The 22,450-nt window shown below is 25.3% G+C and overlaps 2 protein-coding genes across 2 annotated transcripts in view; both read right to left on the bottom strand.

Moving 5' to 3' along the window:
- The window catches only part of LOC142228705 (homeobox protein MSX-1), a 30,522-nt gene extending 25,804 nt beyond the window's left edge, over positions 1–4,718 (bottom strand). Inside the window, exon 1 of the mRNA XM_075299201.1 lies at positions 3,749–4,718. Within this exon, the coding sequence (XP_075155316.1) occupies positions 3,749–3,842 (94 nt within the window). The 5' untranslated portion in view covers positions 3,843–4,718. The remainder of the gene's footprint in view (positions 1–3,748) is intronic.
- A 125-nt stretch (positions 4,719–4,843) lies between these two features.
- LOC142228703 (ADP-ribosylarginine hydrolase CG2909-like) lies at positions 4,844–21,964 on the bottom strand. The gene is made up of 6 exons (XM_075299199.1): positions 21,636–21,964; positions 21,418–21,562; positions 13,015–13,232; positions 12,195–12,959; positions 12,054–12,137; positions 4,844–5,128 (listed from the first exon to the last, which is right to left on the bottom strand). Exons 1-6 carry the CDS (start codon positions 21,807–21,809, stop codon positions 4,949–4,951), a joined length of 1,566 nt encoding a protein of 521 aa, XP_075155314.1. The 5' UTR covers positions 21,810–21,964; the 3' UTR covers positions 4,844–4,948.
- Positions 21,965–22,450: the final 486 nt, after the last annotated feature.

The following is a 22,450-nucleotide window of genomic DNA, read 5'->3' as shown; positions in this document are numbered from 1 at the left end:
CTATAGAAATAAAAATTTGGCCAAATTTTACTAAAGAAATAAAATTTTAACAAACGAAATAAGTTTTTTTCTAAATTGGTAGATTTTCAATAGAAATAAAATTTTGACAAAATTTTCTATAGCAATAACAATTTTACAAAATTTTCTATAGAAATAAAATTTTGAGAAAACAAAATTTTCTATAGAACCAAAATTTTGACAAAATTTTCTATAGAAAAAAATTGACAAAATTTTTTATAGAAATATAATTTGGACAAGATCTTCTATAGAAAAAAAATTTGGACAACATTTTTTATAGAAATAAAATTTTTAGAAAATTTTCTATAGAAATACAATTTCGAGAAATCAAAATATTCTATAGAAATAAAATGTTGACAAAATTTTCTATAGAAATAAATTTTCGAGAAATCAAAATATTCTATAGAAATAAAATTTTGACAAAATTTTCTATAGAAAAATTTTTGCCAAAAATTTCTATAGAAATAAAATTTTAACAAAATTTCCTATAGAAATAAAATTTTGACAAAATTTTCTATAGAAATAAAATGTTGCTAGAATTTTCTATAAAAATAAAATTTGGACAAGATTTTCTATAGATATAAAATTATGAGAAAATATTCTATATAAATAAAATTTTGACAAAATTTTCTATAGAAATACAATTTTGATAAAATTTTCTATAGAAATAAAATCTTGACAACATTTTCTAGAGAAATAAAATTTTAACAAACGAAATAAGATTTTTTTTCTAAATTGGTAGATTGTTGGTAAAATTTGCTTCAAATTTTGTTAGATTATTTTGGCACGGTTGCCACTCGCTTGCTCCTGGCGCAAAAGTCACAATCTTTTGGACTTGAGCATTTTGTGTCGATTTTCTCAAGATAGCGCTTCCCGGGAATGGGCCTAAATATCGGGTTATACACTGAAAAAAAAGGCATGCCCAGTTCCAAAGATTTTGTATTTACTTTAAAAATGTTGGTATTGATTCCGAGCCAAAGAAACGGAGACTACAAGTAAGGATACTTTTAAGACACAATTCTCTTTTAAATTTGGTCTTTGTGTACTTGCTTCTAGGAAGCAAATTTTAACTTTTCGCTTTTTCAGCTTTTCTTCTTCATATGCTATCAAAGTCGTTTAAAAACGAGTTAACGACAACTTTATTTTCCAAATTAAGACTCGAAATTATGCTATGTTTCAAGTAACAACGTCTTTAAAATAAAGTGTTGAAAAAAATGTCCTATATTTGAACGATTTTTTGTTTGTAGTCAAGATGTCAAGTCAAGACATCAATTTCGTTAAATTTAAAAAATTTTTCTGAATTATTAAAGTCAAGTTGACCTTAGCCCAAACATTTTTTCTTTCATGTTATGATACCCACTTTTAAGTGAAATCACTTAATTATAAGGACAATACGACATCATTGAACAGTTTATCGACTTTTGGACAAGGAAAAAATAATTTATATTAGAGAAAGGCGTCTTCTATGCTAAGCAAAATTTGCATTCGTATTTTAAAGACATGAAATCTTTGACCTCACGACAATATTTTTTTCAGTGTATAGAGCTACCATCGTGGATGGCTTTTTTCGGCCGTTTGGAGGCCATAACTCGTGCCAAAGGTAACAGAAAAAATTAAAAAAATATTTGCCCATATGCCAAACAATTTATTGACAGTTTATCGAATGAATTTATGTGGCAAAAATAGGAAGTTTTCTTTAACTTTTTTGTATAAAGGGTGATACGGTCAAAATTTGGTCAATATAAACTTGACGTATTTCTTTCAATTTTGCCTTTAAAAAACCTGAACACTCCTCATTATGAAGGGGTGTGTGTGTGTAGAATGTTGCTCCTATTTTGATGTTGGAATTCACTCTTCAGTTGTCAAAATGCCGTCCAAGCAAGAAGAGCAGCGTATCAAAATTTTGCTCGCGCATCGCGAAAATCCGTGCTACTCGCACGCAAAGCTGGCAAAATCGCTAAAAGTTGCCAAATCAACCGTTACAAATGTAATTAAAGTGTTTGGGGAACGTTTGTCGACAGCCAGGAAGTCTGGATCGGGGGGAAATCGAAAACCGGAAGCCGCTGAGACGACAAAGAGAGTTGCCGGTAGTTTCAAGCGAAACCCTAACCTCTCTCTCCGAGATGCCGCAAATAAGCTGGGTGTATCGTCTACAACCGTGCATCGAGCCAAAAAACGAGCCGGACTATCGACTTACAGGAAGGTAGTGACTCCAAATCGCGATGATAACCAAAATACGACGGCCAAAGCGCGATCCCGGAGTCTGTACACGACGATGCTGACGAAGTTTGACTGCGTGGTAATGGACGACGAAACCTATGTCAAAGCCGACTACAAGCAGCTTCCGGGACAGGAGTTTTATACGGCAAAATGAAGGGGAAAGGTAGCAGATATTTTCAAGCACATAAAACTGTCAAAGTTCGCAAAGAAATATCTGGTTTGGCAAGCCATCTGTACCTGTGGCTTGAAAAGCAGCATTTTCATAGCTTTCGGGACTGTCAACCAAAAAATTTACGTGAAAGAGTGTTTGAATAAACTTCTGCTGCCTTTCCTGAAGAAACATGGTTGTTCCGTACTGTTTTGGCCGGATTTGGCATATTGTCATTACGGTAAAAAGGCCATGGAGTGGTACGCCGCCAAAAACGTGCAGGTGGTTTCCAAGGACAAGAACCCTCCCAACACGCCAGAGCTCCGCCCAATTGAGAAATACTGGGCTATTGTCAAGCGGAACCTAAAGAAGACCAAAAAAACTGCTAAGGACGAGCAGCAGTTCAAGGCACACTGGCTTTCTGCGGCGAAGAAGGTGGACAAGGTGGCTGTACAAAATCTGATGGCAGGTGTCAAGCGTGAGGCCCGGCAATTCAGATTTGGAAAAGCGAAAGCCTAACTGAATATTTTTCCTGAATTTTATACTAATTGAACTTGAAAAAGAAATTTAATTTGATTTTTTAAATAAACGATTTCACCGATTTACACGCTTTTTCCCTTGACCAAATTTTGACCGTATCACCCTTTAGTGTATAGTGTTTTTAAATCTTTAAAATGATGATATTTTACTTAAAGGAATTATTATAATCTTTGCTTCAGTATTTTTTCATTAAATTTAAGACACAAATTTTGGAAACTAAAGTAAATTTTGCTTAAAGTAAAGAAAATTATTTTGAAATTTAATTTTTTTTTTTGTATTAAAAAAATATTTTTCCTTTGAAGTATCTGTTATAGTTTTTATTGTTTACTAATATTTAGCAAAAAGAGAATGAAAATTCCATAAATGAGATCTGTATCCTACTTTTAATTTTATTGATTCTAAATTTAAAACAAGATAGGTTCCTAAAAATTTCTTTATTTTAGAAAGGCCGCATCTTTGGCTCAGAATCATTATCAAAATCCTTAAGGGAAGGTCAAAATCTTTGGACCTGAGTAAACATTTTTTTTGAGTGTTGCCCTATCAGGATTCCAATGTTAATGTATTTATCAATAATGTTTTTGTTCAAAAATTGTTTGCTACAACAATGTTTAGATTTTATGTGAACTTATTATTTTTTTATTAATTTAAACAAATTTTTTTTTTCAAAAAAAAAAATTCTGCAACAATGTTTAGTTTTTGTGGAAATTTATTTGTGTTTATAATTTCAATAAATATTTCTCAACATTATGGTTTATTGTATTGCTTTGTAAAATGTTCTTTTCTTGGTCATTTTAAATTCGTAGCTCTTGTTAAATTTCTTACCATCTTCGGTATGATGATGCTTCTGCTGCTGGTGACTGATTAAATCTCCTAATAGATCCCGAATAAGAAATGATTTGGAGTTCTGATTGTGCATTTTTTTTATATTTATTTATTTGCTTTTTTAATTACTTTTTGGTAGTTTTTTCTTCTAATCTTTTTTCAGTTTTATGTTTTTCTTAGTTATGATTCATAAATGATTTCTCTTTTTTTTTGCTTTGCCGACGGTTAATACTTAAATCCGTGTATTTATTATTAATTTATTTAAGGCTTTTCAGCCTTTATCCGTAAATGTTTTGAGGTCGCGACCAAGCAAAATGAACAACTACCTAACACTGGAGACGTTAAATATTTTAGCTTAGAAAAGCGTTGTGGCATTTCGAGTCTTACCCCAAAAAAAAAAAAAAAGAGCTTGGGATTGGATGTCCTTAAAAGTTAAACAACGTTAAACGAATTACAAATAAATACTGACAGCGCTCAGTGCTGACAGCAAGATGAACGCCATAAACTTTTGTGGTGGTGGCAGCAGGATAAGATGCATTAATAATTGCTGAACTGTCAGTCATGCAGCCATCGTGTGGCAAAGATTAAATGTTTCCTAAAATGCGATTACATTCACATTTACACTCTCTCTCCCATATAGAAGACGTTACTCAACGCCAGGAAACTTCTTCTCTCTGTTACTCGCCCACTCACACACACTGCAAAACATATGCCGTAAATTAACGGTAAATTGCCACCCACAAAAACGTTAGCCATTTTGTCTAAACATTATGCAGTATCTTCCGTTTCCTATGCCAACATTTTATCTGTTTGCATAAGTATGTGTGTGTGTGTCTCTAAGAGTTGTGTATTGTGGTCTCTTTCTTTCTCATAGGATTTTAACAAAAAGCTTTTCGTTACAAGGGCTGAGATATGTTGGCATGCTTGGCATACCAACGAAAAGGGTGTAGAGGTTAAAAGGCAGGGAAGTTTTATGGATTTCAATGCTTGATTTTTATTGGCTGCATTCGGCATGGGGGAAGGTCTATAAACACACACATACACATCCATATATAGACACCTTTTTCTTTTCACTGCAGCCAGGATATTTACCAGTTTTCCTTAAAACTTTTAAAAATCATTTATTTAACGTTTATATAGTTCGATTATATACAAATATGGCTTGGAAGCGTTTTAGAGTTGGAAAGTTTTCTTTTTTTTTCATCTATTGGCTGAGAATAAATGTTCGACATATTCCTTAATGTGTATGACTCCATGATCGGCCGAGGCAATATGTAAATTATTACCATTTACAAATTTTCTATTGATGTGGGGATTATGAAGCTCTGATATCAAAGTACTGCAGGCTGTGGATGGATCATTTGAGGCTTGAAGTTTTCTCTGAAAATAGAAAGAAAAAACAGAAAATAGAAAAAATAAAGAAAAATACAACATTTTAGCAAAATTTTATATACATAGAAAATTTTTGTAAAATATTATTTCTATAGAAATATTATTTATATAGAAAATTTTGTCAAAATTTTATTTCTATAGAAAATTTTGTCAAAATGTTATTTCTATAGAAAATTTTGTCAACATTTTATTTCTATAGAAAATTTTCTCCAAAATTTTATTTCTATAGAAAATTTTGCAAAATTTTATTTCTATAGAAAATTTTTGTCAAAATTTTACTTCTATAGAATATTTTGGCAAAATTTCATTTCTGTAGAAAATTTTGTCAACATTTTATTTCTATAGGAAATTTTGTCAAAACTTTATTTCTATCGGAAATTTTATAAAGATTTTATTTCTATAGAAAATTTTATAAAAATTTTATTTCTGTAGAAGAAAATTTTGTCAAAACTTTATTTCTATAGAAAATTTTTGCAAAATATTATTTCTACAGATAATTTTCTTAAAATTTTATTTCTATAGCAAATTTTATCAAAATTTTATTTCTATGAAAATTTTGCCAAAATTTTATTTCCATAGAAAATTTTGTCAAAATTCTATTTCTTTAGAAAATTTTTGCAAAGTATTATTTCTATAGAAAATTTTATAAAAATTTTATTTTGTAGAAATTTTTTTTTTCAAAATTTTATTTCTATTGAAAATTTTATTTGTATGGAAAATTTTATTTCTATAGAAAATTTTGGCGAAATTTCATTTCTATAGAAAATTTTGGCAAAATTTCATTTCTATAGAAAATTTTGGCAAAATTTCATTTCTATGGAAAATTTCGTCAAAATTTCATTTCAATAGAAAATTTTGTCAAAATTTTATTTCTATAGAAAATTTTGTCAAAATTTTATTTGTATAGAAAATTTTGGCAAAATTTCATTTCTATAGAAAATTTTGTCAAAATTTTATTTCTATAGAAAATTTTGTCAAAATTTCATTTCTATAGAAAATATTGTCAAAATTTTATTTCTATAGAAAATTTTGTCAAAATTATATTTCTTAGAAAATTTTGTCAACATTTTATTTCTATAGATAATTTTCTTAAAGCTTTATTTCTATAGTAAATTTTGTCAAAATTTTATTTCTTTAGAAAATTTTTGCAAAGTATTATTTCTATAGAAAATTTTATAAAAATTTTATTTCTGTAGAAGAAAATTTTGTCAAAACTTTATTTCTATAGAAAATTTTTGCAAAATATTATTTCTACAGATAATTTTTTTAAATTTTATTTCTATAGAAGATTTTATCAAAATTTTATTTCTATGAAAATTTTGCCAAAATTTTATTTCCATAGAATATTTTGTCACAATTTTATTTCTTTAGAAAATTTTTGCAAAGTATTATTTCTATTGAAAATTTTGTTTGTATGGAAAATTTTATTTCTATTAAAATTTTCTTAAAATTTTATTTCTATAGAAAATTTTGTCAAAATTTCATTTCTATAGAAAATTTTGGCAAAATTTTATTTCTATAGAAAATTTTGCAAAATTTTATTTCTGTAAAAAATTTTGTCAAAATTTTATTTATTGTCGTCGTTTTTTGATTTCAGCTTAAAACCATGCATTGACTAAACTACAAGTGTAGCTTAACCAACAGAGGAAAATAATGTTTGTTAAATTTATTTGGGCAGAGCCCTATAGACGTTTCGGAATTACCACATTCCTCATCAGCATACTTGCAGCAAAACTATCAACCAATTATTAGAATAAATTCAGGCAGTTCATTAAACCCAACAATGAAACGTGCGTCCATCCAACCATTGTGCAGTCTATAGGGCTTTACCCAAATAAATTTGACAAACATTCTTTTCCTCTGTTGGTTAAGCTACACTTGTAGTTTAGTCAACGCATGGTTTTAAGCTGAAATCAAAAACAACGACAATGCTTAAAGAACAAAACCAACAATAACAAAACAAAACGAATGAAAATTTTATTTCTATAGAAAATTTTGTCAAAATTTTATTTCTTTAGAAAATATTTGCAAAGTATTATTTCTATAGAAAATTTTATAAAAATTTTATTTCTGTAGAAGAAAATTTTGTCAAAATTTTATTTCTATAGAAAATTTTATAGAAATTTTATTTCCGTAGAAGAAAATTTTGTCAAAATTTTATTTCTATAGAAAATGTTTGCAAAATTTTATTTCTATAAAATTTTGTCAAAATTTTATTTCTAATAAAATTTTCTTAAAATTTTATTTCTATAGAAAATTTTATCAAAATTTTATTTCTATAGAAAATGTTATCAAAATTTTATTTGTATAGAAAATTTTGTCAAAATTTCATTTCTATAGAAAATTTTGGCAATATTTTATTTCTATAGAAAATTTTGGAAAATTTTATTTCTATAGAAAATTTTGTCAAAATTTTATTTCTATAAAAAATTTTGCCAAATTTTATTTCTATAGAAAATTTTGTCAAAATTTTATTTCTATAGAAAATTTTGTCAAAATTTTATTTCTTTAGAAAATATTTGCAAAGTATTATTTCTATGGAAAATTATATACAAATTTTATTTTTGTAGAAGAAAATTTTGTCAAAATTTTATTTCTATAGAAAATTTTATAAAAATTTTATTTCTGTAGAAGAAAATTTTGTCAAAATTTTATTTCTATAGAAAATGTTTGTAAAATTTTATTTCTATTAAAATTTTCTTAAAATCTTATTTCTATTGAGAATTTTGCAAAATTTTATTTCTATAGAAAATTTTGTCAAAATTTCATTTCTATAGAAAATTTTGTCAAAATTTTATTTTTATAGAAAATTATGTCAAAATTTTATTTCCATAGAAAATTTTTGCAAAATTTTATGTCCATAGAAAATTTTTGTAAAATTTTATTTCTATAGAAAATTTTTGCAAAATGTTTTTTCTATAAAATTTTTTATAAAATTTCTATAGAAAATGTTTGCAAAATAGAATAAAGGGTGATACGGTCAAAATTTGGTCAAGGGAAAACGCGTGTAAATCGGTGAAATCGTTTATTTAAAAAATCAAATTAAATTTCGTTTTCAAGTTCAATTAGTATAAAATTCAGGAAAAATATTCAGTTAGGCTTTCGCTTTTCCAAATCCGAATTGCCGGGCCTCACACTTGACACCTGCCATCAGATTTTGTACGGCCACCTTGTCCACCTTCTTCGCCGCAGAAAGCCAGTTTGCCTTGAACTGCTGCTCGTCCTTAGCAGTTTTTTTGGTCTTCTTTAGGTTCCGTTTGACAATAGCCCAGTATTTCACAATTGGGCGGAGCTCTGGCGTGTTGGGAGGGTTCTTGTCCTTGGGAACCACCTGCACGTTGTTGGCGGCGTACCACTCCATGGCCTTGTTACCGTAATGGCAAGATGCCAAATCCGGCCAAAACAGTACGGAACAACCGTGTTTCTTCAGGAAAGGCAGCAGACGTTTATTCAACGTAAATTTCTTGGTTGACAGTCCCGGAAGCTATGAAAATGCTGCTTTTCAAGCTACAGGTACAGATGGCTTGCCAAACCAGATATTTCTTTGCGAACTTTGACAGTTTTATGTGCTTGAAAATATCTGCTACCTTTCCCCTTCCTTTTGCCGTATAAAACTCCTGTCCCGGAAGCTGCTTGTAGTCTGCTTTGACGTAGGTTTCGTCATCCATTACCACGCAGTCAAACTTCGTCAGCATCGTCGTGTACAGCCTCCGGGATCGCGCTTTGGCCGTCGTATTTTGTTTATCATCGCGATTTGGAGTCACTACCTTCTTGTAAGTCGATAGTCCGGCTCGTTTTTTGGCTCGATGCACGGTTGTAGACGATACATCCAGCTTATTTGCGGCATCTCGGAGAGAGAGGTTAGGGTTTTGCTTGAAACTACCGGCAACTCTCTTTGTCGTCTCAGCGGCTTCCGGTTTTCGATTTCCCCCCGATCCAGACTTCCTGGCTGTCGACAAACGTTCCCCAAACACTTTAATTACATTTGTAACGGTTGATTTGGCAACTTTTAGCGATTTTGCCAGCTTTGTGTGCGAGTAGCTCGGATTTTCGCGATGCGCGAGCAAAATTTTGATACGTTGCTCTTCTGGCTTGGACGGCATTTTGACAACTGAAGAGTGAATTCCATTCTACACACACACACCCCTTCATAATGAGGAGTGTTCAGGTTTTTTAAATGCAAAATTGAAAGAAATACGTCAAGTTTATATTGACCAAATTTTGACCGTATCACCCTTTATACAAAAAAAGTTAAAGAAAACTTCCTATTTTTGCCACATAAATTCATTCGATAAACTGTCAATAAATTGTTTGGCATATGGGCAAATATTTTTTTAATTTTTTCTGTTACCTTTGGCACGAGTTATGGCCTCCAAACGGCCGAAAAAAGCCATCCACTATGGTAGCTCTATACACTGAAAAAAATATTGTCGTGAGGTCAAAGATTTCATGTCTTTAAAATACGAATGCAAATTTTGCTTAGCATAGAAGACGCCTTTCTCTAATATAAATTCTTTTTTCCTTGTCCAAAAGTCGATAAACTGTTCAATGATGTCGTATTGTCCTTATAATTAAGTGATTTCACTTAAAAGTGGGTATCATAACATGAAAGAAAAAATGTTTGGGCTAAGGTCAACTTGACTTTAATAATTCAGAAAAATTCTTTAAATTTAACGAAATTGATGTCTTGACTTGACATCTTGACTACAAAGCAAAAAATCGTTCAAATATAGGACATTTTTTTCAACATTTTATTTTAAAGACGTTGTTAATTGAAACATAGCATAATTTCGACTCTTAATTTGGAAAATAAAGTTGTCGTTAACTCGTTTTGATAGCATATGAAGAAGAAAAGCTGAAAAAGCGAAAAGTTAAAATTTGCTTCCTAGAAGCAAGTACCCAAAACCCAAATTTAAAAGAAAATTGTGTCTTAAAAGTATCCTTACTTGTATTCTCCGCTTCTTTGGCTCGGAATCAATACCAAACTTTTTAAAGTAAAGTCAAAATCTTTAGAACTGGGCATGCTTTTTTTTAAGTGTATAACCCAATATTTAGGCCCATTTCCGGGAAGCGCTATCTTGAGATAATCGACACAAAATGCTCAAGTCCAAAAGATTGTGACTTTTGCGCCAGGAGCGAGCGAGTGGCAACCGTGCCAAAATAATCTAACAAAATTTGAAGCAAATTTTACCAAAAATCAACCAATTTAGAAAAAAAATCTTATTTCGTTTGTTAAAATTTTATTTCTTTAGAAAATTTGGCCAAATTTTTATTTATCTAGAAAATGTTGTCAAAATTTTATTTCTATAGAAAATTTTGTCAAAAATGTATTTCTATAGAAAATTTTCTCAAAATTTTATTTATATAGAATATTTTCTCACAATTTTTTATCTATAGAAAATCTTGTCCAAATTTTATTTCTATAGAAAATTCTGGCAACATTTTATTTCTATAGAAAGTTTTGGCAAAATTTTATTTCTATAGAAAATTTTGGCAAAATTTTTTTCTATCGAAAATTTTGTCAAAATTTTGTTTCTATAGAAAATTTTGTCAAAATTTTATTTCTATAGAATATTTTGATTTCTCGAAATTTTATTTCTATAGAAAATTTTGTCAACATTTTATTTCTATAGAATATTTTGATTTCTCGAAATTTTATTTCTATAGAACATTTTCTCAAAATTTTATTTCTATAGAAAATGTTGTCCAAATTTTATTTCTATAGAAGATCTTGTCCAAATTATATTTCTATAAAAAATTTTGTCAAAATTTTATTTCTATAGAGAATTTTCTCAAAATTTTATTTCTCTAAAAAATCTTCTCAAAATGTTATTTCTATAGAAAATTTTCTCAAAATTTTATTTCTATAGAAAATGTTGTCCAAATTTTATTTCTATAGAAGATCTTGTCCAAATTATATTTCTATAAAAAATTTTGTTAAATTTTTTTCTATAGAAAATTTTGTCAAACTTTTGTTTCTATAGAAAATTTTGTTTTCTCAAAATTTTATTTCTATAGAAAATGTTGTAAAATTTTTATTGCTATAGAAAATTTTGTCCAAATTTTATTTCTATAGAAAATCTACCAATTTAGAAAAAAAATCTTATTTCGTTTGTTAAAATTTTATTTCTTTAGTAAAATTTGGCCAAATTTTTATTTCTAGAGAAAATTTTGTCAACATTTTATTTCTATAGAATATTTTGTGGAAAGTTTATTAAGGCTAAGGGATGTCACGGTGGTGCAATGATAGGTCTGTATTACTTTCTGTGCACAATGAGCTCCAGGAAATTCTTTTATACTCATTGAAGCACTGTATTATCGGCGTCTATTTGTTTTCTTTAATTGTTAGAAATAGATTTTCAATGAAACAAAGGTAATCATGATAGGTTTCAGCAGTTGTCTAATTCATAAACCTAAAAGGGGGCGGGGTTAACTTTCAGAATTTTTATGTTTAGCTATAGTACCTAACAAGTGGATATTTTTGATCTAGATGTATGCGAGAATGCGGAAATTATTCTCATAATTTAATTTACCAACAAGAAAATTTTTTGCTATACCTACACAGAAAAAAATTTTATCAAAATTTTTCCAATTAAAATTTTAATTGAATTTTAAAAAAATATTCAATTAAAAATTTAATTGATTCAACAAATGTTCTAATTGAAAAAAAAATCAATCACAACAATTAATTATATCAATTAATTTTGTTTTTAATTGGAACAATTAATTTTGTAATTGCCTTTAGTGAGTGATACTATCAGTTATGTGATTGAAGACATTTCAGTTAAACATTATTTGGATCAATTAATTTCGTGATTGAAAACAAAAAATATTATTTTCTATGTAGGTATATATACTGTACTATATAACTCATTTTTAAGGATTTTGTTATACTTTGAATTTATTTACTTACCACCCAAAATTCATTACCCGGCATTGCATTACCATCCCAAGCATAGGATACAATCAAAAGCATATTCTCATAATCTGGAGTTATCTGAAAAATTACCCTATTAATTAAATCTCTTATTTATGTATGTCGATAACACGTTACCAATTTATCATTGGGATTTCTTTTTGATAGTAAAGTTTTGATACCACCTCTAGGATGATAGTCAGATTTCAGAAATCCTTCATCTTTCAATTCACCCCATTCGTTCATAGTAAACCAGGCAAAATGTACAACACCAATATTATTTAGAAAAGGAAGCAAATATTTCAAACGTTGATAGAATGACTCCAAGAAGACTTTCTCTTGTTGACCGGCCGCTCTCCATACACCCAATCCAAATCCAACCACGTGAATATAGGCTAATTTACCAGCTTCCTTAGCCCTTTTCTCAGCCTCCAGGAGTAGCATATCAAATGCTATGGCATAACGTTTCTTCATCATTAAATTGTCGAAAGTCACAAAAGGATTGAGAGAATCGCCAAAACGTTTATTATCCTTTGTAATTTCCTCATGCAGATGATCATATTCCTGATAGAATTTATTCCAAATTTTTCTATAATCTTGAAGTTTGACTAGTTTATCGACCTTTTTAAAGGGATTCAGAGATGTCGCCAATGGTTTATGACATTTTTTCATAGGTTCGAAACTTTTAACGCCATAACCATTTTCGGGGACATTTTGAGTTTTCGTTGAGACAATATCCTGACATTCCATGAGACCTTTACGTTCAAAACGAGCACCAATCATACCCACAACAAGACCTTCTGGTTCAATTTTAGATTTATCCGTTATGGGAATACCGCAATTGGCTCGATTGCCATCGTTAATGAAATCGCTCATTGAAGATACGGAGAGGAATGCTGAAATCTGCAAGAGAAATTTAAATTAAACTCAAATATCCTTTGGGTTTAACTTCCCTTACCTTGATCTCATCATAGCTGAGAACATTATTCAGTACAAGAGGTGGAACTTCTTCTTTACTACCAACTTTCATATAATTAGGACCATAACCTGTCTTGGCATCAATCAGCAAGTAATCATCATCTTCGCCATAAAAGCTAATGCATCTTTTGGTTAAAAGCCTTTGTACGAAATCGATCAGCGACATGCCTTTATAGAGTTTTTTCTCCTTCCTGGATCCTGGGGAGAGAAAAAAAAAATTAAAAATACACATCTTGTTTTTTCCAATTTTTTTTTTGATTCGAATAATTTTGGATACGAATATGTAAAGTAATGCAGGAAATGCAAAGAAAAGCAGTCCGCTGAGGTCCTACTGTCTACCCCTGGATGTTAAAGGTATTATCGTAGACTTTTTTTAAAGGCTGGTATTTGGATTTCTTGCGAAATTTATGTTAACGAATGTTATCGACCGTTTAAATTTTTCTCACAATAGCTGTAAGAAATCCATTGATATATTTGCTATCGAAAATTCCGTGAGACGTTGTTATCGATTATTCACATATTTATTTCATAATAAATACAAGGCAAACCTCACAGAAAAAATGTTTACCAAAATATTTCCAATTATTGCGTTACTGCCTAGTAATAAGAATTTCGTAAGGCCTGCATACAAGGTTGCTACTTAAGCCAAAAATATTCTATCTATACAAAATTTTGTCAAAATTTTATTTCTATAGAAAATTTTGTCAAAATTTTATTTCGTCAACATTTTATTTTTATAGAAAATTTTGTCACTATTTTATTTCTATAGAAAATTTTGTCAAAATTGTGTTTCTATAGAAAATATTGTCAACATTTTATTTCTATAGAAAGTTTTGTCAAAATTTTATTTCTATAGGAAATTTTCTCAAAATTTTATTTCTATAGAAAATTTTGTCAAAATTTTATTTCTATGGGAAATTTTCTCAAAATTTTATTTCTATAGAAAATTTTGTCAAAATTTTATTTCTATAGAACTTTTTGTCAAAAATTTTATTTCTATAGAAAATTTTGTCAACATTTTTTGTCAAAATTTTATTTCTATAGAAAATTTTGTCAAAATTTTATTTCCATAGAAAATTTTGTCAAAATTTTATTTCTATAGAAAATTTTGTCAAAATTTTATTTCTATAGAAAATTTTGTCAAAATTTTATTTCTATAGAAAATTTTGTCAAAATTTTATTTCTATAGGAAATTTTTCAAAATTTTATTTCTATAGAAAATTTTGTCAAAATTTTATTTCTATAGAACTTTTTGTCAAAAATTTTATTTCTATAGAAAATTTTGTCAACATTTTTTGTCAAAATTTTATTTCTATAGAAAATTTTGTCAAAATTTTATTTCCATAGAAAATTTTGTCAAAATTTTATTTCCATAGAAAATTTTGTCAAAATTTTATTTCCATAGAAAATTTTGTCAAAATTTTATTTCCATAGAAAATTTTGTCAAAATTTTATTTCTGTTATAGAAATTTATAGAAAATGTTGCCAACATTTTATTTCTATAGAAAATTTTGTTAAATTTTTATTTGTATAGAAAATTTTCTCAAAATTTTATTTGTATAGAAAATTTTGTCAAAATTTTATTTCAATAGAAAATTTTGTCAAAATTTTATTTCTATAGAAAATTTTGTCAAAATTTTATTTCTATAGAAAATTTTGTCAAAATTTTATTTCTATAGAAAATTTTGTCAAAATTTTATTTCTATAGAAAATTTTGTCACAATTTTATTTCTATAGAAAAGTTTGTCAAAATTTTATTTCTATAGAAAATTTTGTCAAAATTTTATTTCTATAGAAAATTTTGTCAAAATTTTATTTCTATAGAAAATTTTGTCAAAATGTTATTTCTATAGAAAATTTTGTCACAATTTTATTTCTATAGAAAATTTTCTCAAAATTTTATTTCTATAGAAAATTTTGTCAACATTTTATCTTTAAAGAAAATTTTGTCAACATTTTATTTCTATAGAAAATTTTGTCAAAATTTTATTTCTATAGAAAATTTTGTCAAAATTTTATCTCTATAGAAAATTTTGTCAAAATTTTATTTCTATAGAAATTGTATTTCTATAGAAAATTTTGTGAAATTTTTATTTCTATAGAAATAAAATTTTTGTCACAATTTTATTTCTATAGAAAATTTTGTCAAAATTTTATTTCTATAGATATTTTGCCAAAATTTTATTTCTATAGAAAATTTCGTCAACATTTTATTTTTATAGAAAATTTTGTCAATATTTTATTTCTATAGAAAATTTTGTCAAAATTGTGTTTCTGTAGAAAATATTGTCAACATTTTATTTCTGTAGAAAATTTTGTCACAATTTTATTTCTATAGGAAATTTTCTCAAAATTTTATTTCCATAGAAAATTTTGTCAAAATTTTATTTCTATAGAAAATTTTGTCAAAATTTTATTTCTATAGAAAATTTTGTCAAAATTTTATTTCTATAGAATATTTTGTCAAAATTTTATTGCTATAGAAAATTTTGTAAACATTTTTTGTCAAAATGTTATTTCTATAGAAAATTTTGTCAAAATTTTATTTTTATAGAAAATTTTGTCAATATTTTATTTCTATAGAAAATTTTGTCAAAATTTTATTTCTATAGAAAATTTTGTCAAAATTTTATTTCTGTTATAGCAATTTATAGAAAATGTTGCCAACATTTTATTTCTATAGAAAATTTTGTTAAATTTTTATTTGTATAGAAAATTTTCTCAAAATTTTATTTCTATAGAAAATTTTGTGAAAATTTTATTTCTATAGAAAATTTTATTTCTATAGAAAATTTTTGTCAAAATTTTATTTTTATAGAAAATTTAGTCAAAATTTTATTTCTATAGAAAATTTTGCCAACATTTTATTTCTATTGAAAATTTTGTTAAAATTTTATTTCTATAGAAAATTTAGTCAAAATGTTATTTCTATAGAAAATTTTGTCAAAATTTTATTTCTATAGAAAATTTTCTCAAAATTTTATTTCTATAGAAAATTTTGTCAACATTTTATCTTTAAAGAAAATTTTGTCAAAATTTTATTTCTATAGAAAATGTTGCCAACATTTTATTTCTATAGAAAATTTTGTCAAAATTTTATCTCTATAGAAAATTTTGTCAAAATTTTATCTCTATAGAAAATTTTGTCAAAATTTTATTTCTATTGAAAATTTTGTCAAAATTTTATTTCTATAGAAAATTTTTGTCAATAGAAAATTTCTATAGAAAATTTTGTCAAAATTTTATTTCTATAGAAAATTTTGTCAACATTTTATTTTTATAGAAAATTTTGTCAAAATTTTATTTCTATAGAAAATTTTGTCAAAATTTTATTTCTATAGAAAATTTTGTCAAAATTTTATTTTTATAGAAAATGTTGTGAAAATTTTATTTCTATAGAAAATTTTGTCAAAATTTTATTTCTATAGAAAATTTTGTCAACATTTTATTTCTATAAAAAATTTTGTCAAAATTTTATTTCTATAGAAAATTTTGTCAAAATTATATTTCTATAAAAAATTTTGTCTAAATTTTATTTCTATAGAAAATTTTGTCAAAATTTTATTTTTATAGAAAATGTTGTGAAAATTTCATTTCTATAGAAAATTTTGTCAAAATTTTATTTCTATAGAAAATTTTGTCTAAATTTTATTTCTATAGAAAATTTTGTCAAAATTTTATTTCTATAGAAAATTTTGTCAAAATTTTATTTCTGTTATAGCAATTTATGGAAAATGTTGCCAACATTTTATTTCTATAGAAAATTTTGTTAAATTTTTATTTGTATAGAAAATTTTCTCAAAATTTTATTTCTATAGAAAATTTTGTGAAAATTTTATTTCTATAGAAAATTTTATTTCTATAGAAAATTTTTGTCAAAATTTTATTTTTATAGAAAATTTAGTCAAAATTTTATTTCTATAGAAAATTTTGCCAACATTTTATTTCTATTGAAAATTTTGTTAAAATTTTATTTCTATAGAAAATTTAGTCAAAATGTTATTTCTATAGAAAATTTTGTCAAAATTTTATTTCTATAGAAAATTTTCTCAAAATTTTATTTCTATAGAAAATTTTGTCAACACTTTATCTTTAAAGAAAATTTTGTCAAAATTTTATTTCTATAGAAAATGTTGCCAACATTTTATTTCTATAGAAAATTTTGTCAAAATTTTATCTCTATAGAAAATTTTGTCAAAATTTTATCTCTATAGAAAATTTTGTCAAAATTTTATTTCTATTGAAAATTTTGTCAAAATTTTATTTCTATAGAAAATTTTTGTCAATAGAAAATTTCTATAGAAAATTTTGTCAAAATTTTATTTCTATAGAAAATTTTGTCAACATTTTATTTTTATAGAAAATTTTGTCAAAATTTTATTTCTATAGAAAATTTTGTCAAAATTTTATTTCTATAGAAAATTTTGTCAAAATTTTATTTTTATAGAAAATGTTGTGAAAATTTTATTTCTATAGAAAATTTTGTCAACATTTTATTTCTATAAAAAATGTTGTCAAAATTTTATTTCTATAGAAAATTTTGTCAAAATTATATTTCTATAAAAAATTTTGTCTAAATTTTATTTCTATAGAAAATTTTGTCAAAATTTTATTTTTATAGAAAATGTTGTGAAAATTTCATTTCTATAGAAAATTTTGTCAAAATTTTATTTCTATAGAAAATTTTGTCTAAATTTTATCTCTATAGAAAATTTTGTCAAAATTTTATTTCTATAGAAATTGTATTTCTATAGAAAATTTTGTGAAATTTTTATTTCTATAGAAATAAAATTTTTGTCACAATTTTATTTCTATAGAAAATTTTGTCAAAATTTTATTTCTATAGATATTTTGCCAAAATTTTATTTCTATAGAAAATTTCGTCAACATTTTATTTTTATAGAAAATTTTGTCAATATTTTATTTCTATAGAAAATTTTGTCAAAATTGTGTTTCTGTAGAAAATATTGTCAACATTTTATTTCTGTAGAAAATTTTGTCACAATTTTATTTCTATAGGAAATTTTCTCAAAATTTTATTTCCATAGAAAATTTTGTCAAAATTTTATTTCTATAGAAAATTTTGTCAAAATTTTATTTCTATAGAAAATTTTGTCAAAATTTTATTTCTATAGAATATTTTGTCAAAATTTTATTGCTATAGAAAATTTTGTAAACATTTTTTGTCAAAATGTTATTTCTATAGAAAATTTTGTCAAAATTTTATTTTTATAGAAAATTTTGTCAATATTTTATTTCTATAGAAAATTTTGTCAAAATTTTATTTCTATAGAAAATTTTGTCAAAATTTTATTTCTGTTATAGCAATTTATAGAAAATGTTGCCAACATTTTATTTCTATAGAAAATTTTGTTAAATTTTTATTTGTATAGAAAATTTTCTCAAAATTTTATTTCTATAGAAAATTTTGTGAAAATTTTATTTCTATAGAAAATTTTATTTCTATAGAAAATTTTTGTCAAAATTTTATTTTTATAGAAAATTTAGTCAAAATTTTATTTCTATAGAAAATTTTGCCAACATTTTATTTCTATTGAAAATTTTGTTAAAATTTTATTTCTATAGAAAATTTAGTCAAAATGTTATTTCTATAGAAAATTTTGTCAAAATTTTATTTCTATAGAAAATTTTCTCAAAATTTTATTTCTATAGAAAATTTTGTCAACATTTTATCTTTAAAGAAAATTTTGTCAAAATTTTATTTCTATAGAAAATGTTGCCAACATTTTATTTCTATAGAAAATTTTGTCAAAATTTTATCTCTATAGAAAATTTTGTCAAAATTTTATCTCTATAGAAAATTTTGTCAAAATTTTATTTCTATTGAAAATTTTGTCAAAATTTTATTTCTATAGAAAATTTTTGTCAATAGAAAATTTCTATAGAAAATTTTGTCAAAATTTTATTTCTATAGAAAATTTTGTCAACATTTTATTTTTATAGAAAATTTTGTCAAAATTTTATTTCTATAGAAAATTTTGTCAAAATTTTATTTCTATAGAAAATTTTGTCAAAATTTTATTTTTATAGAAAATGTTGTGAAAATTTTATTTCTATAGAAAATTTTGTCAAAATTTTATTACTATAGAAAATTTTGTCAACATTTTATTTCTATAAAAAATTTTGTCAAAATTTTATTTCTATAGAAAATTTTGTCAAAATTATATTTCTATAAAAAATTTTGTCTAAATTTTATTTCTATAGAAAATTTTGTCAAAATTTTATTTTTATAGAAAATGTTGTGAAAATTTCATTTCTATAGAAAATTTTGTCAAAATTTTATTTCTATAGAAAATTTTGTCTAAATTTTATTTCTATAGAAAATTTTGTCAAAATTTTATTTCTATAGAAAATTTTGTCAAAATTTTATTTCTGTTATAGCAATTTATGGAAAATGTTGCCAACATTTTATTTCTATAGAAAATTTTGTTAAATTTTTATTTGTATAGAAAATTTTCTCAAAATTTTATTTCTATAGAAAATTTTGTGAAAATTTTATTTCTATAGAAAATTTTATTTCTATAGAAAATTTTTGTCAAAATTTTATTTTTATAGAAAATTTAGTCAAAATTTTATTTCTATAGAAAATTTTGCCAACATTTTATTTCTATTGAAAATTTTGTTAAAATTTTATTTCTATAGAAAATTTAGTCAAAATGTTATTTCTATAGAAAATTTTGTCAAAATTTTATTTCTATAGAAAATTTTCTCAAAATTTTATTTCTATAGAAAATTTTGTCAACACTTTATCTTTAAAGAAAATTTTGTCAAAATTTTATTTCTATAGAAAATGTTGCCAACATTTTATTTCTATAGAAAATTTTGTCAAAATTTTATCTCTATAGAAAATTTTGTCAAAATTTTATCTCTATAGAAAATTTTGTCAAAATTTTATTTCTATTGAAAATTTTGTCAAAATTTTATTTCTATAGAAAATTTTTGTCAATAGAAAATTTCTATAGAAAATTTTGTCAAAATTTTATTTCTATAGAAAATTTTGTCAACATTTTATTTTTATAGAAAATTTTGTCAAAATTTTATTTCTATAGAAAATTTTGTCAAAATTTTATTTCTATAGAAAATTTTGTCAAAATTTTATTTTTATAGAAAATGTTGTGAAAATTTTATTTCTATAGAAAATTTTGTCAACATTTTATTTCTATAAAAAATGTTGTCAAAATTTTATTTCTATAGAAAATTTTGTCAAAATTATATTTCTATAAAAAATTTTGTCTAAATTTTATTTCTATAGAAAATTTTGTCAAAATTTTATTTTTATAGAAAATGTTGTGAAAATTTCATTTCTATAGAAAATTTTGTCAAAATTTTATTTCTATAGAAAATTTTGTCTAAATTTTATTTCTATAGAAAATTTTGTCAAAATTTTATTTCTATAGAAAATTTTGTCAAAATTTTATTTCTATAAAAAATTTTGTCTAAATTTTATTTCTATAGATATGTAAACACTTCCCTATAAACCCCGTTTTCTCCATAATACCCATAAGAAATACCATGATAAAAATTCATTTATATTTTTTATTTATATATTTCTTTCATACGAAATACACTACAAAATGTGTTATTGATTTGCAATGGGAATTTTAGGCAAGGGCTGTATACCGACCTCAAGAGAGTAATTCAATTCATAAGAATTGATAGAACTGTGTTATCAGCCCAAAATGGTAAACTACCTTATGGATATGAAAACGGGGATTCCGGGATGTGATATTATCGAGCATTTGCACTTCTCGTTCATAAGTAGTACCCGGTGAAACTGCGATATCGGACATACGAGCAAGGGCTGCTAGCCGACCATAAAACCATGTAATAAACTACCTGGACGATACTTTTTTATTGGTTATTTATATTTTTCGTTTACAAGAACTGCTCTTCGTAACTGTGTTATCGGCATGGTATCGGAATATTCGCAAGAGCTGTTAGCCGATCTTAGAAATCATGTGGTAAGCTACCTTACCGACACAAAAACGCGGATATACCCTACCCATAAGAAAACCATAGGTGATTTTGCTAACGTTATGGTTTTCTACCATAAGAAATACATGGTAAAAAAAATTGTCAAAGTTTTATTTCTATAGAAAATTTTGTCAATTTTTTTCTTTTGTAGTAAATTTTGTCAATTTTTTTTTGTAGAAAATTTTGTCAAAATTTTATTTCTATAGAAAATTTTTTTCAAAATTTTATTTCTGTAGAAAATTTTTTCAAAATTTTATTTCTGTAGAAATTTTTGTGAAATTTTTGTCAGTTTTTATTTCTATAAAAAATTTTGCCAAAATTTTATATCTGTAGAAAATTTTGTCAAAATTTTGTTGCTATAAAAAAATTTGCCAAAATTCATACTTACCATATTTCAGTTTATGTTGTAGAAAATCAATAATCAAAAACAAAACTTTCTCATGTATCACCGGATAAGCCGAACATATCTGCTGTTGTATATTCGGATGACGTTCTTTGGGTTGCGATTTCACTCGGCAGCTATGGATGGGGAACTAAATGCCAAATAAACAAAACAAAAATTATTCCACACCTTAAAGTCTTTTGGTAAACAATAGCAAAACTCACATCAATGGGAAATTCTTCTGACTGTGCTATAAAATCTTCAATGCTGCATTCATTGTCAGGTTTTTCTATCGTTCGGCATTTAAGCAAAAGTTTATGTCCGAATTTTGTTACCTTTCGATCGAAATCAAAGAGAGGCCAATCTTGTTCGAATTCTTTGCCAAATACAGAAGACATTATCCAAAGGCGAATATTAATTTGAGACTGACTGTTTGATGTACTTTAGGAGAATGCCTTTGTTACTGGTTGAGGTCATGAATCATTTTCTGTGGCTATACATGTATGGTAGGCATCTCAAAAACGATACCACCATCAAGGGAAGGAGAATTTTTCAACTGATATGGACTAGGCACAGTGTTCTAGAAACATAAAGCAAAATGCAATGAATAAGATCTTTTTTAAAGGAAATTATTCTCCAATTAATTAATTAATAAATTAAATTAATCAACAAGTGACACAAAGTTCGTATCGCAAAAAGAATCCCATCTAGTGTCACAACAAAAAGTGGCAAAAGGTTACACTGATGGCAATATTTCAACAAATTATTGGAGATTTATTAATAAATGTAAGTAAAAATTGTCGTCTAAATTATTGTATTAACCCTGTAGGAAGTCTGGGGACATGTGTCTCTATGTCACCTCTTTTGTCAACTATTATGGTGACATTGTCGATAATTTGTCTACAGCTTGTCTACAAATATTTCTCTGGCTTTAATGTGTAGAGAAATTTATGACAAATGAGAGTCAATGCTTCTTCTTCCCTTTCATTGTTTCGCTTTTTTTGGTTGTGAAAACACGTGGTATCGCAATAATTGGACA

The sequence above is a fragment of the Haematobia irritans genome, chromosome 3, assembly GCF_050003625.1.
Source record: "Haematobia irritans isolate KBUSLIRL chromosome 3, ASM5000362v1, whole genome shotgun sequence".
Lineage (NCBI taxonomy): Eukaryota > Metazoa > Arthropoda > Insecta > Diptera > Muscidae > Haematobia > Haematobia irritans.
The sequence above is the reverse complement of the archived record's forward strand: the minus strand, read 5'-3'. Positions and strand labels throughout refer to the sequence as shown.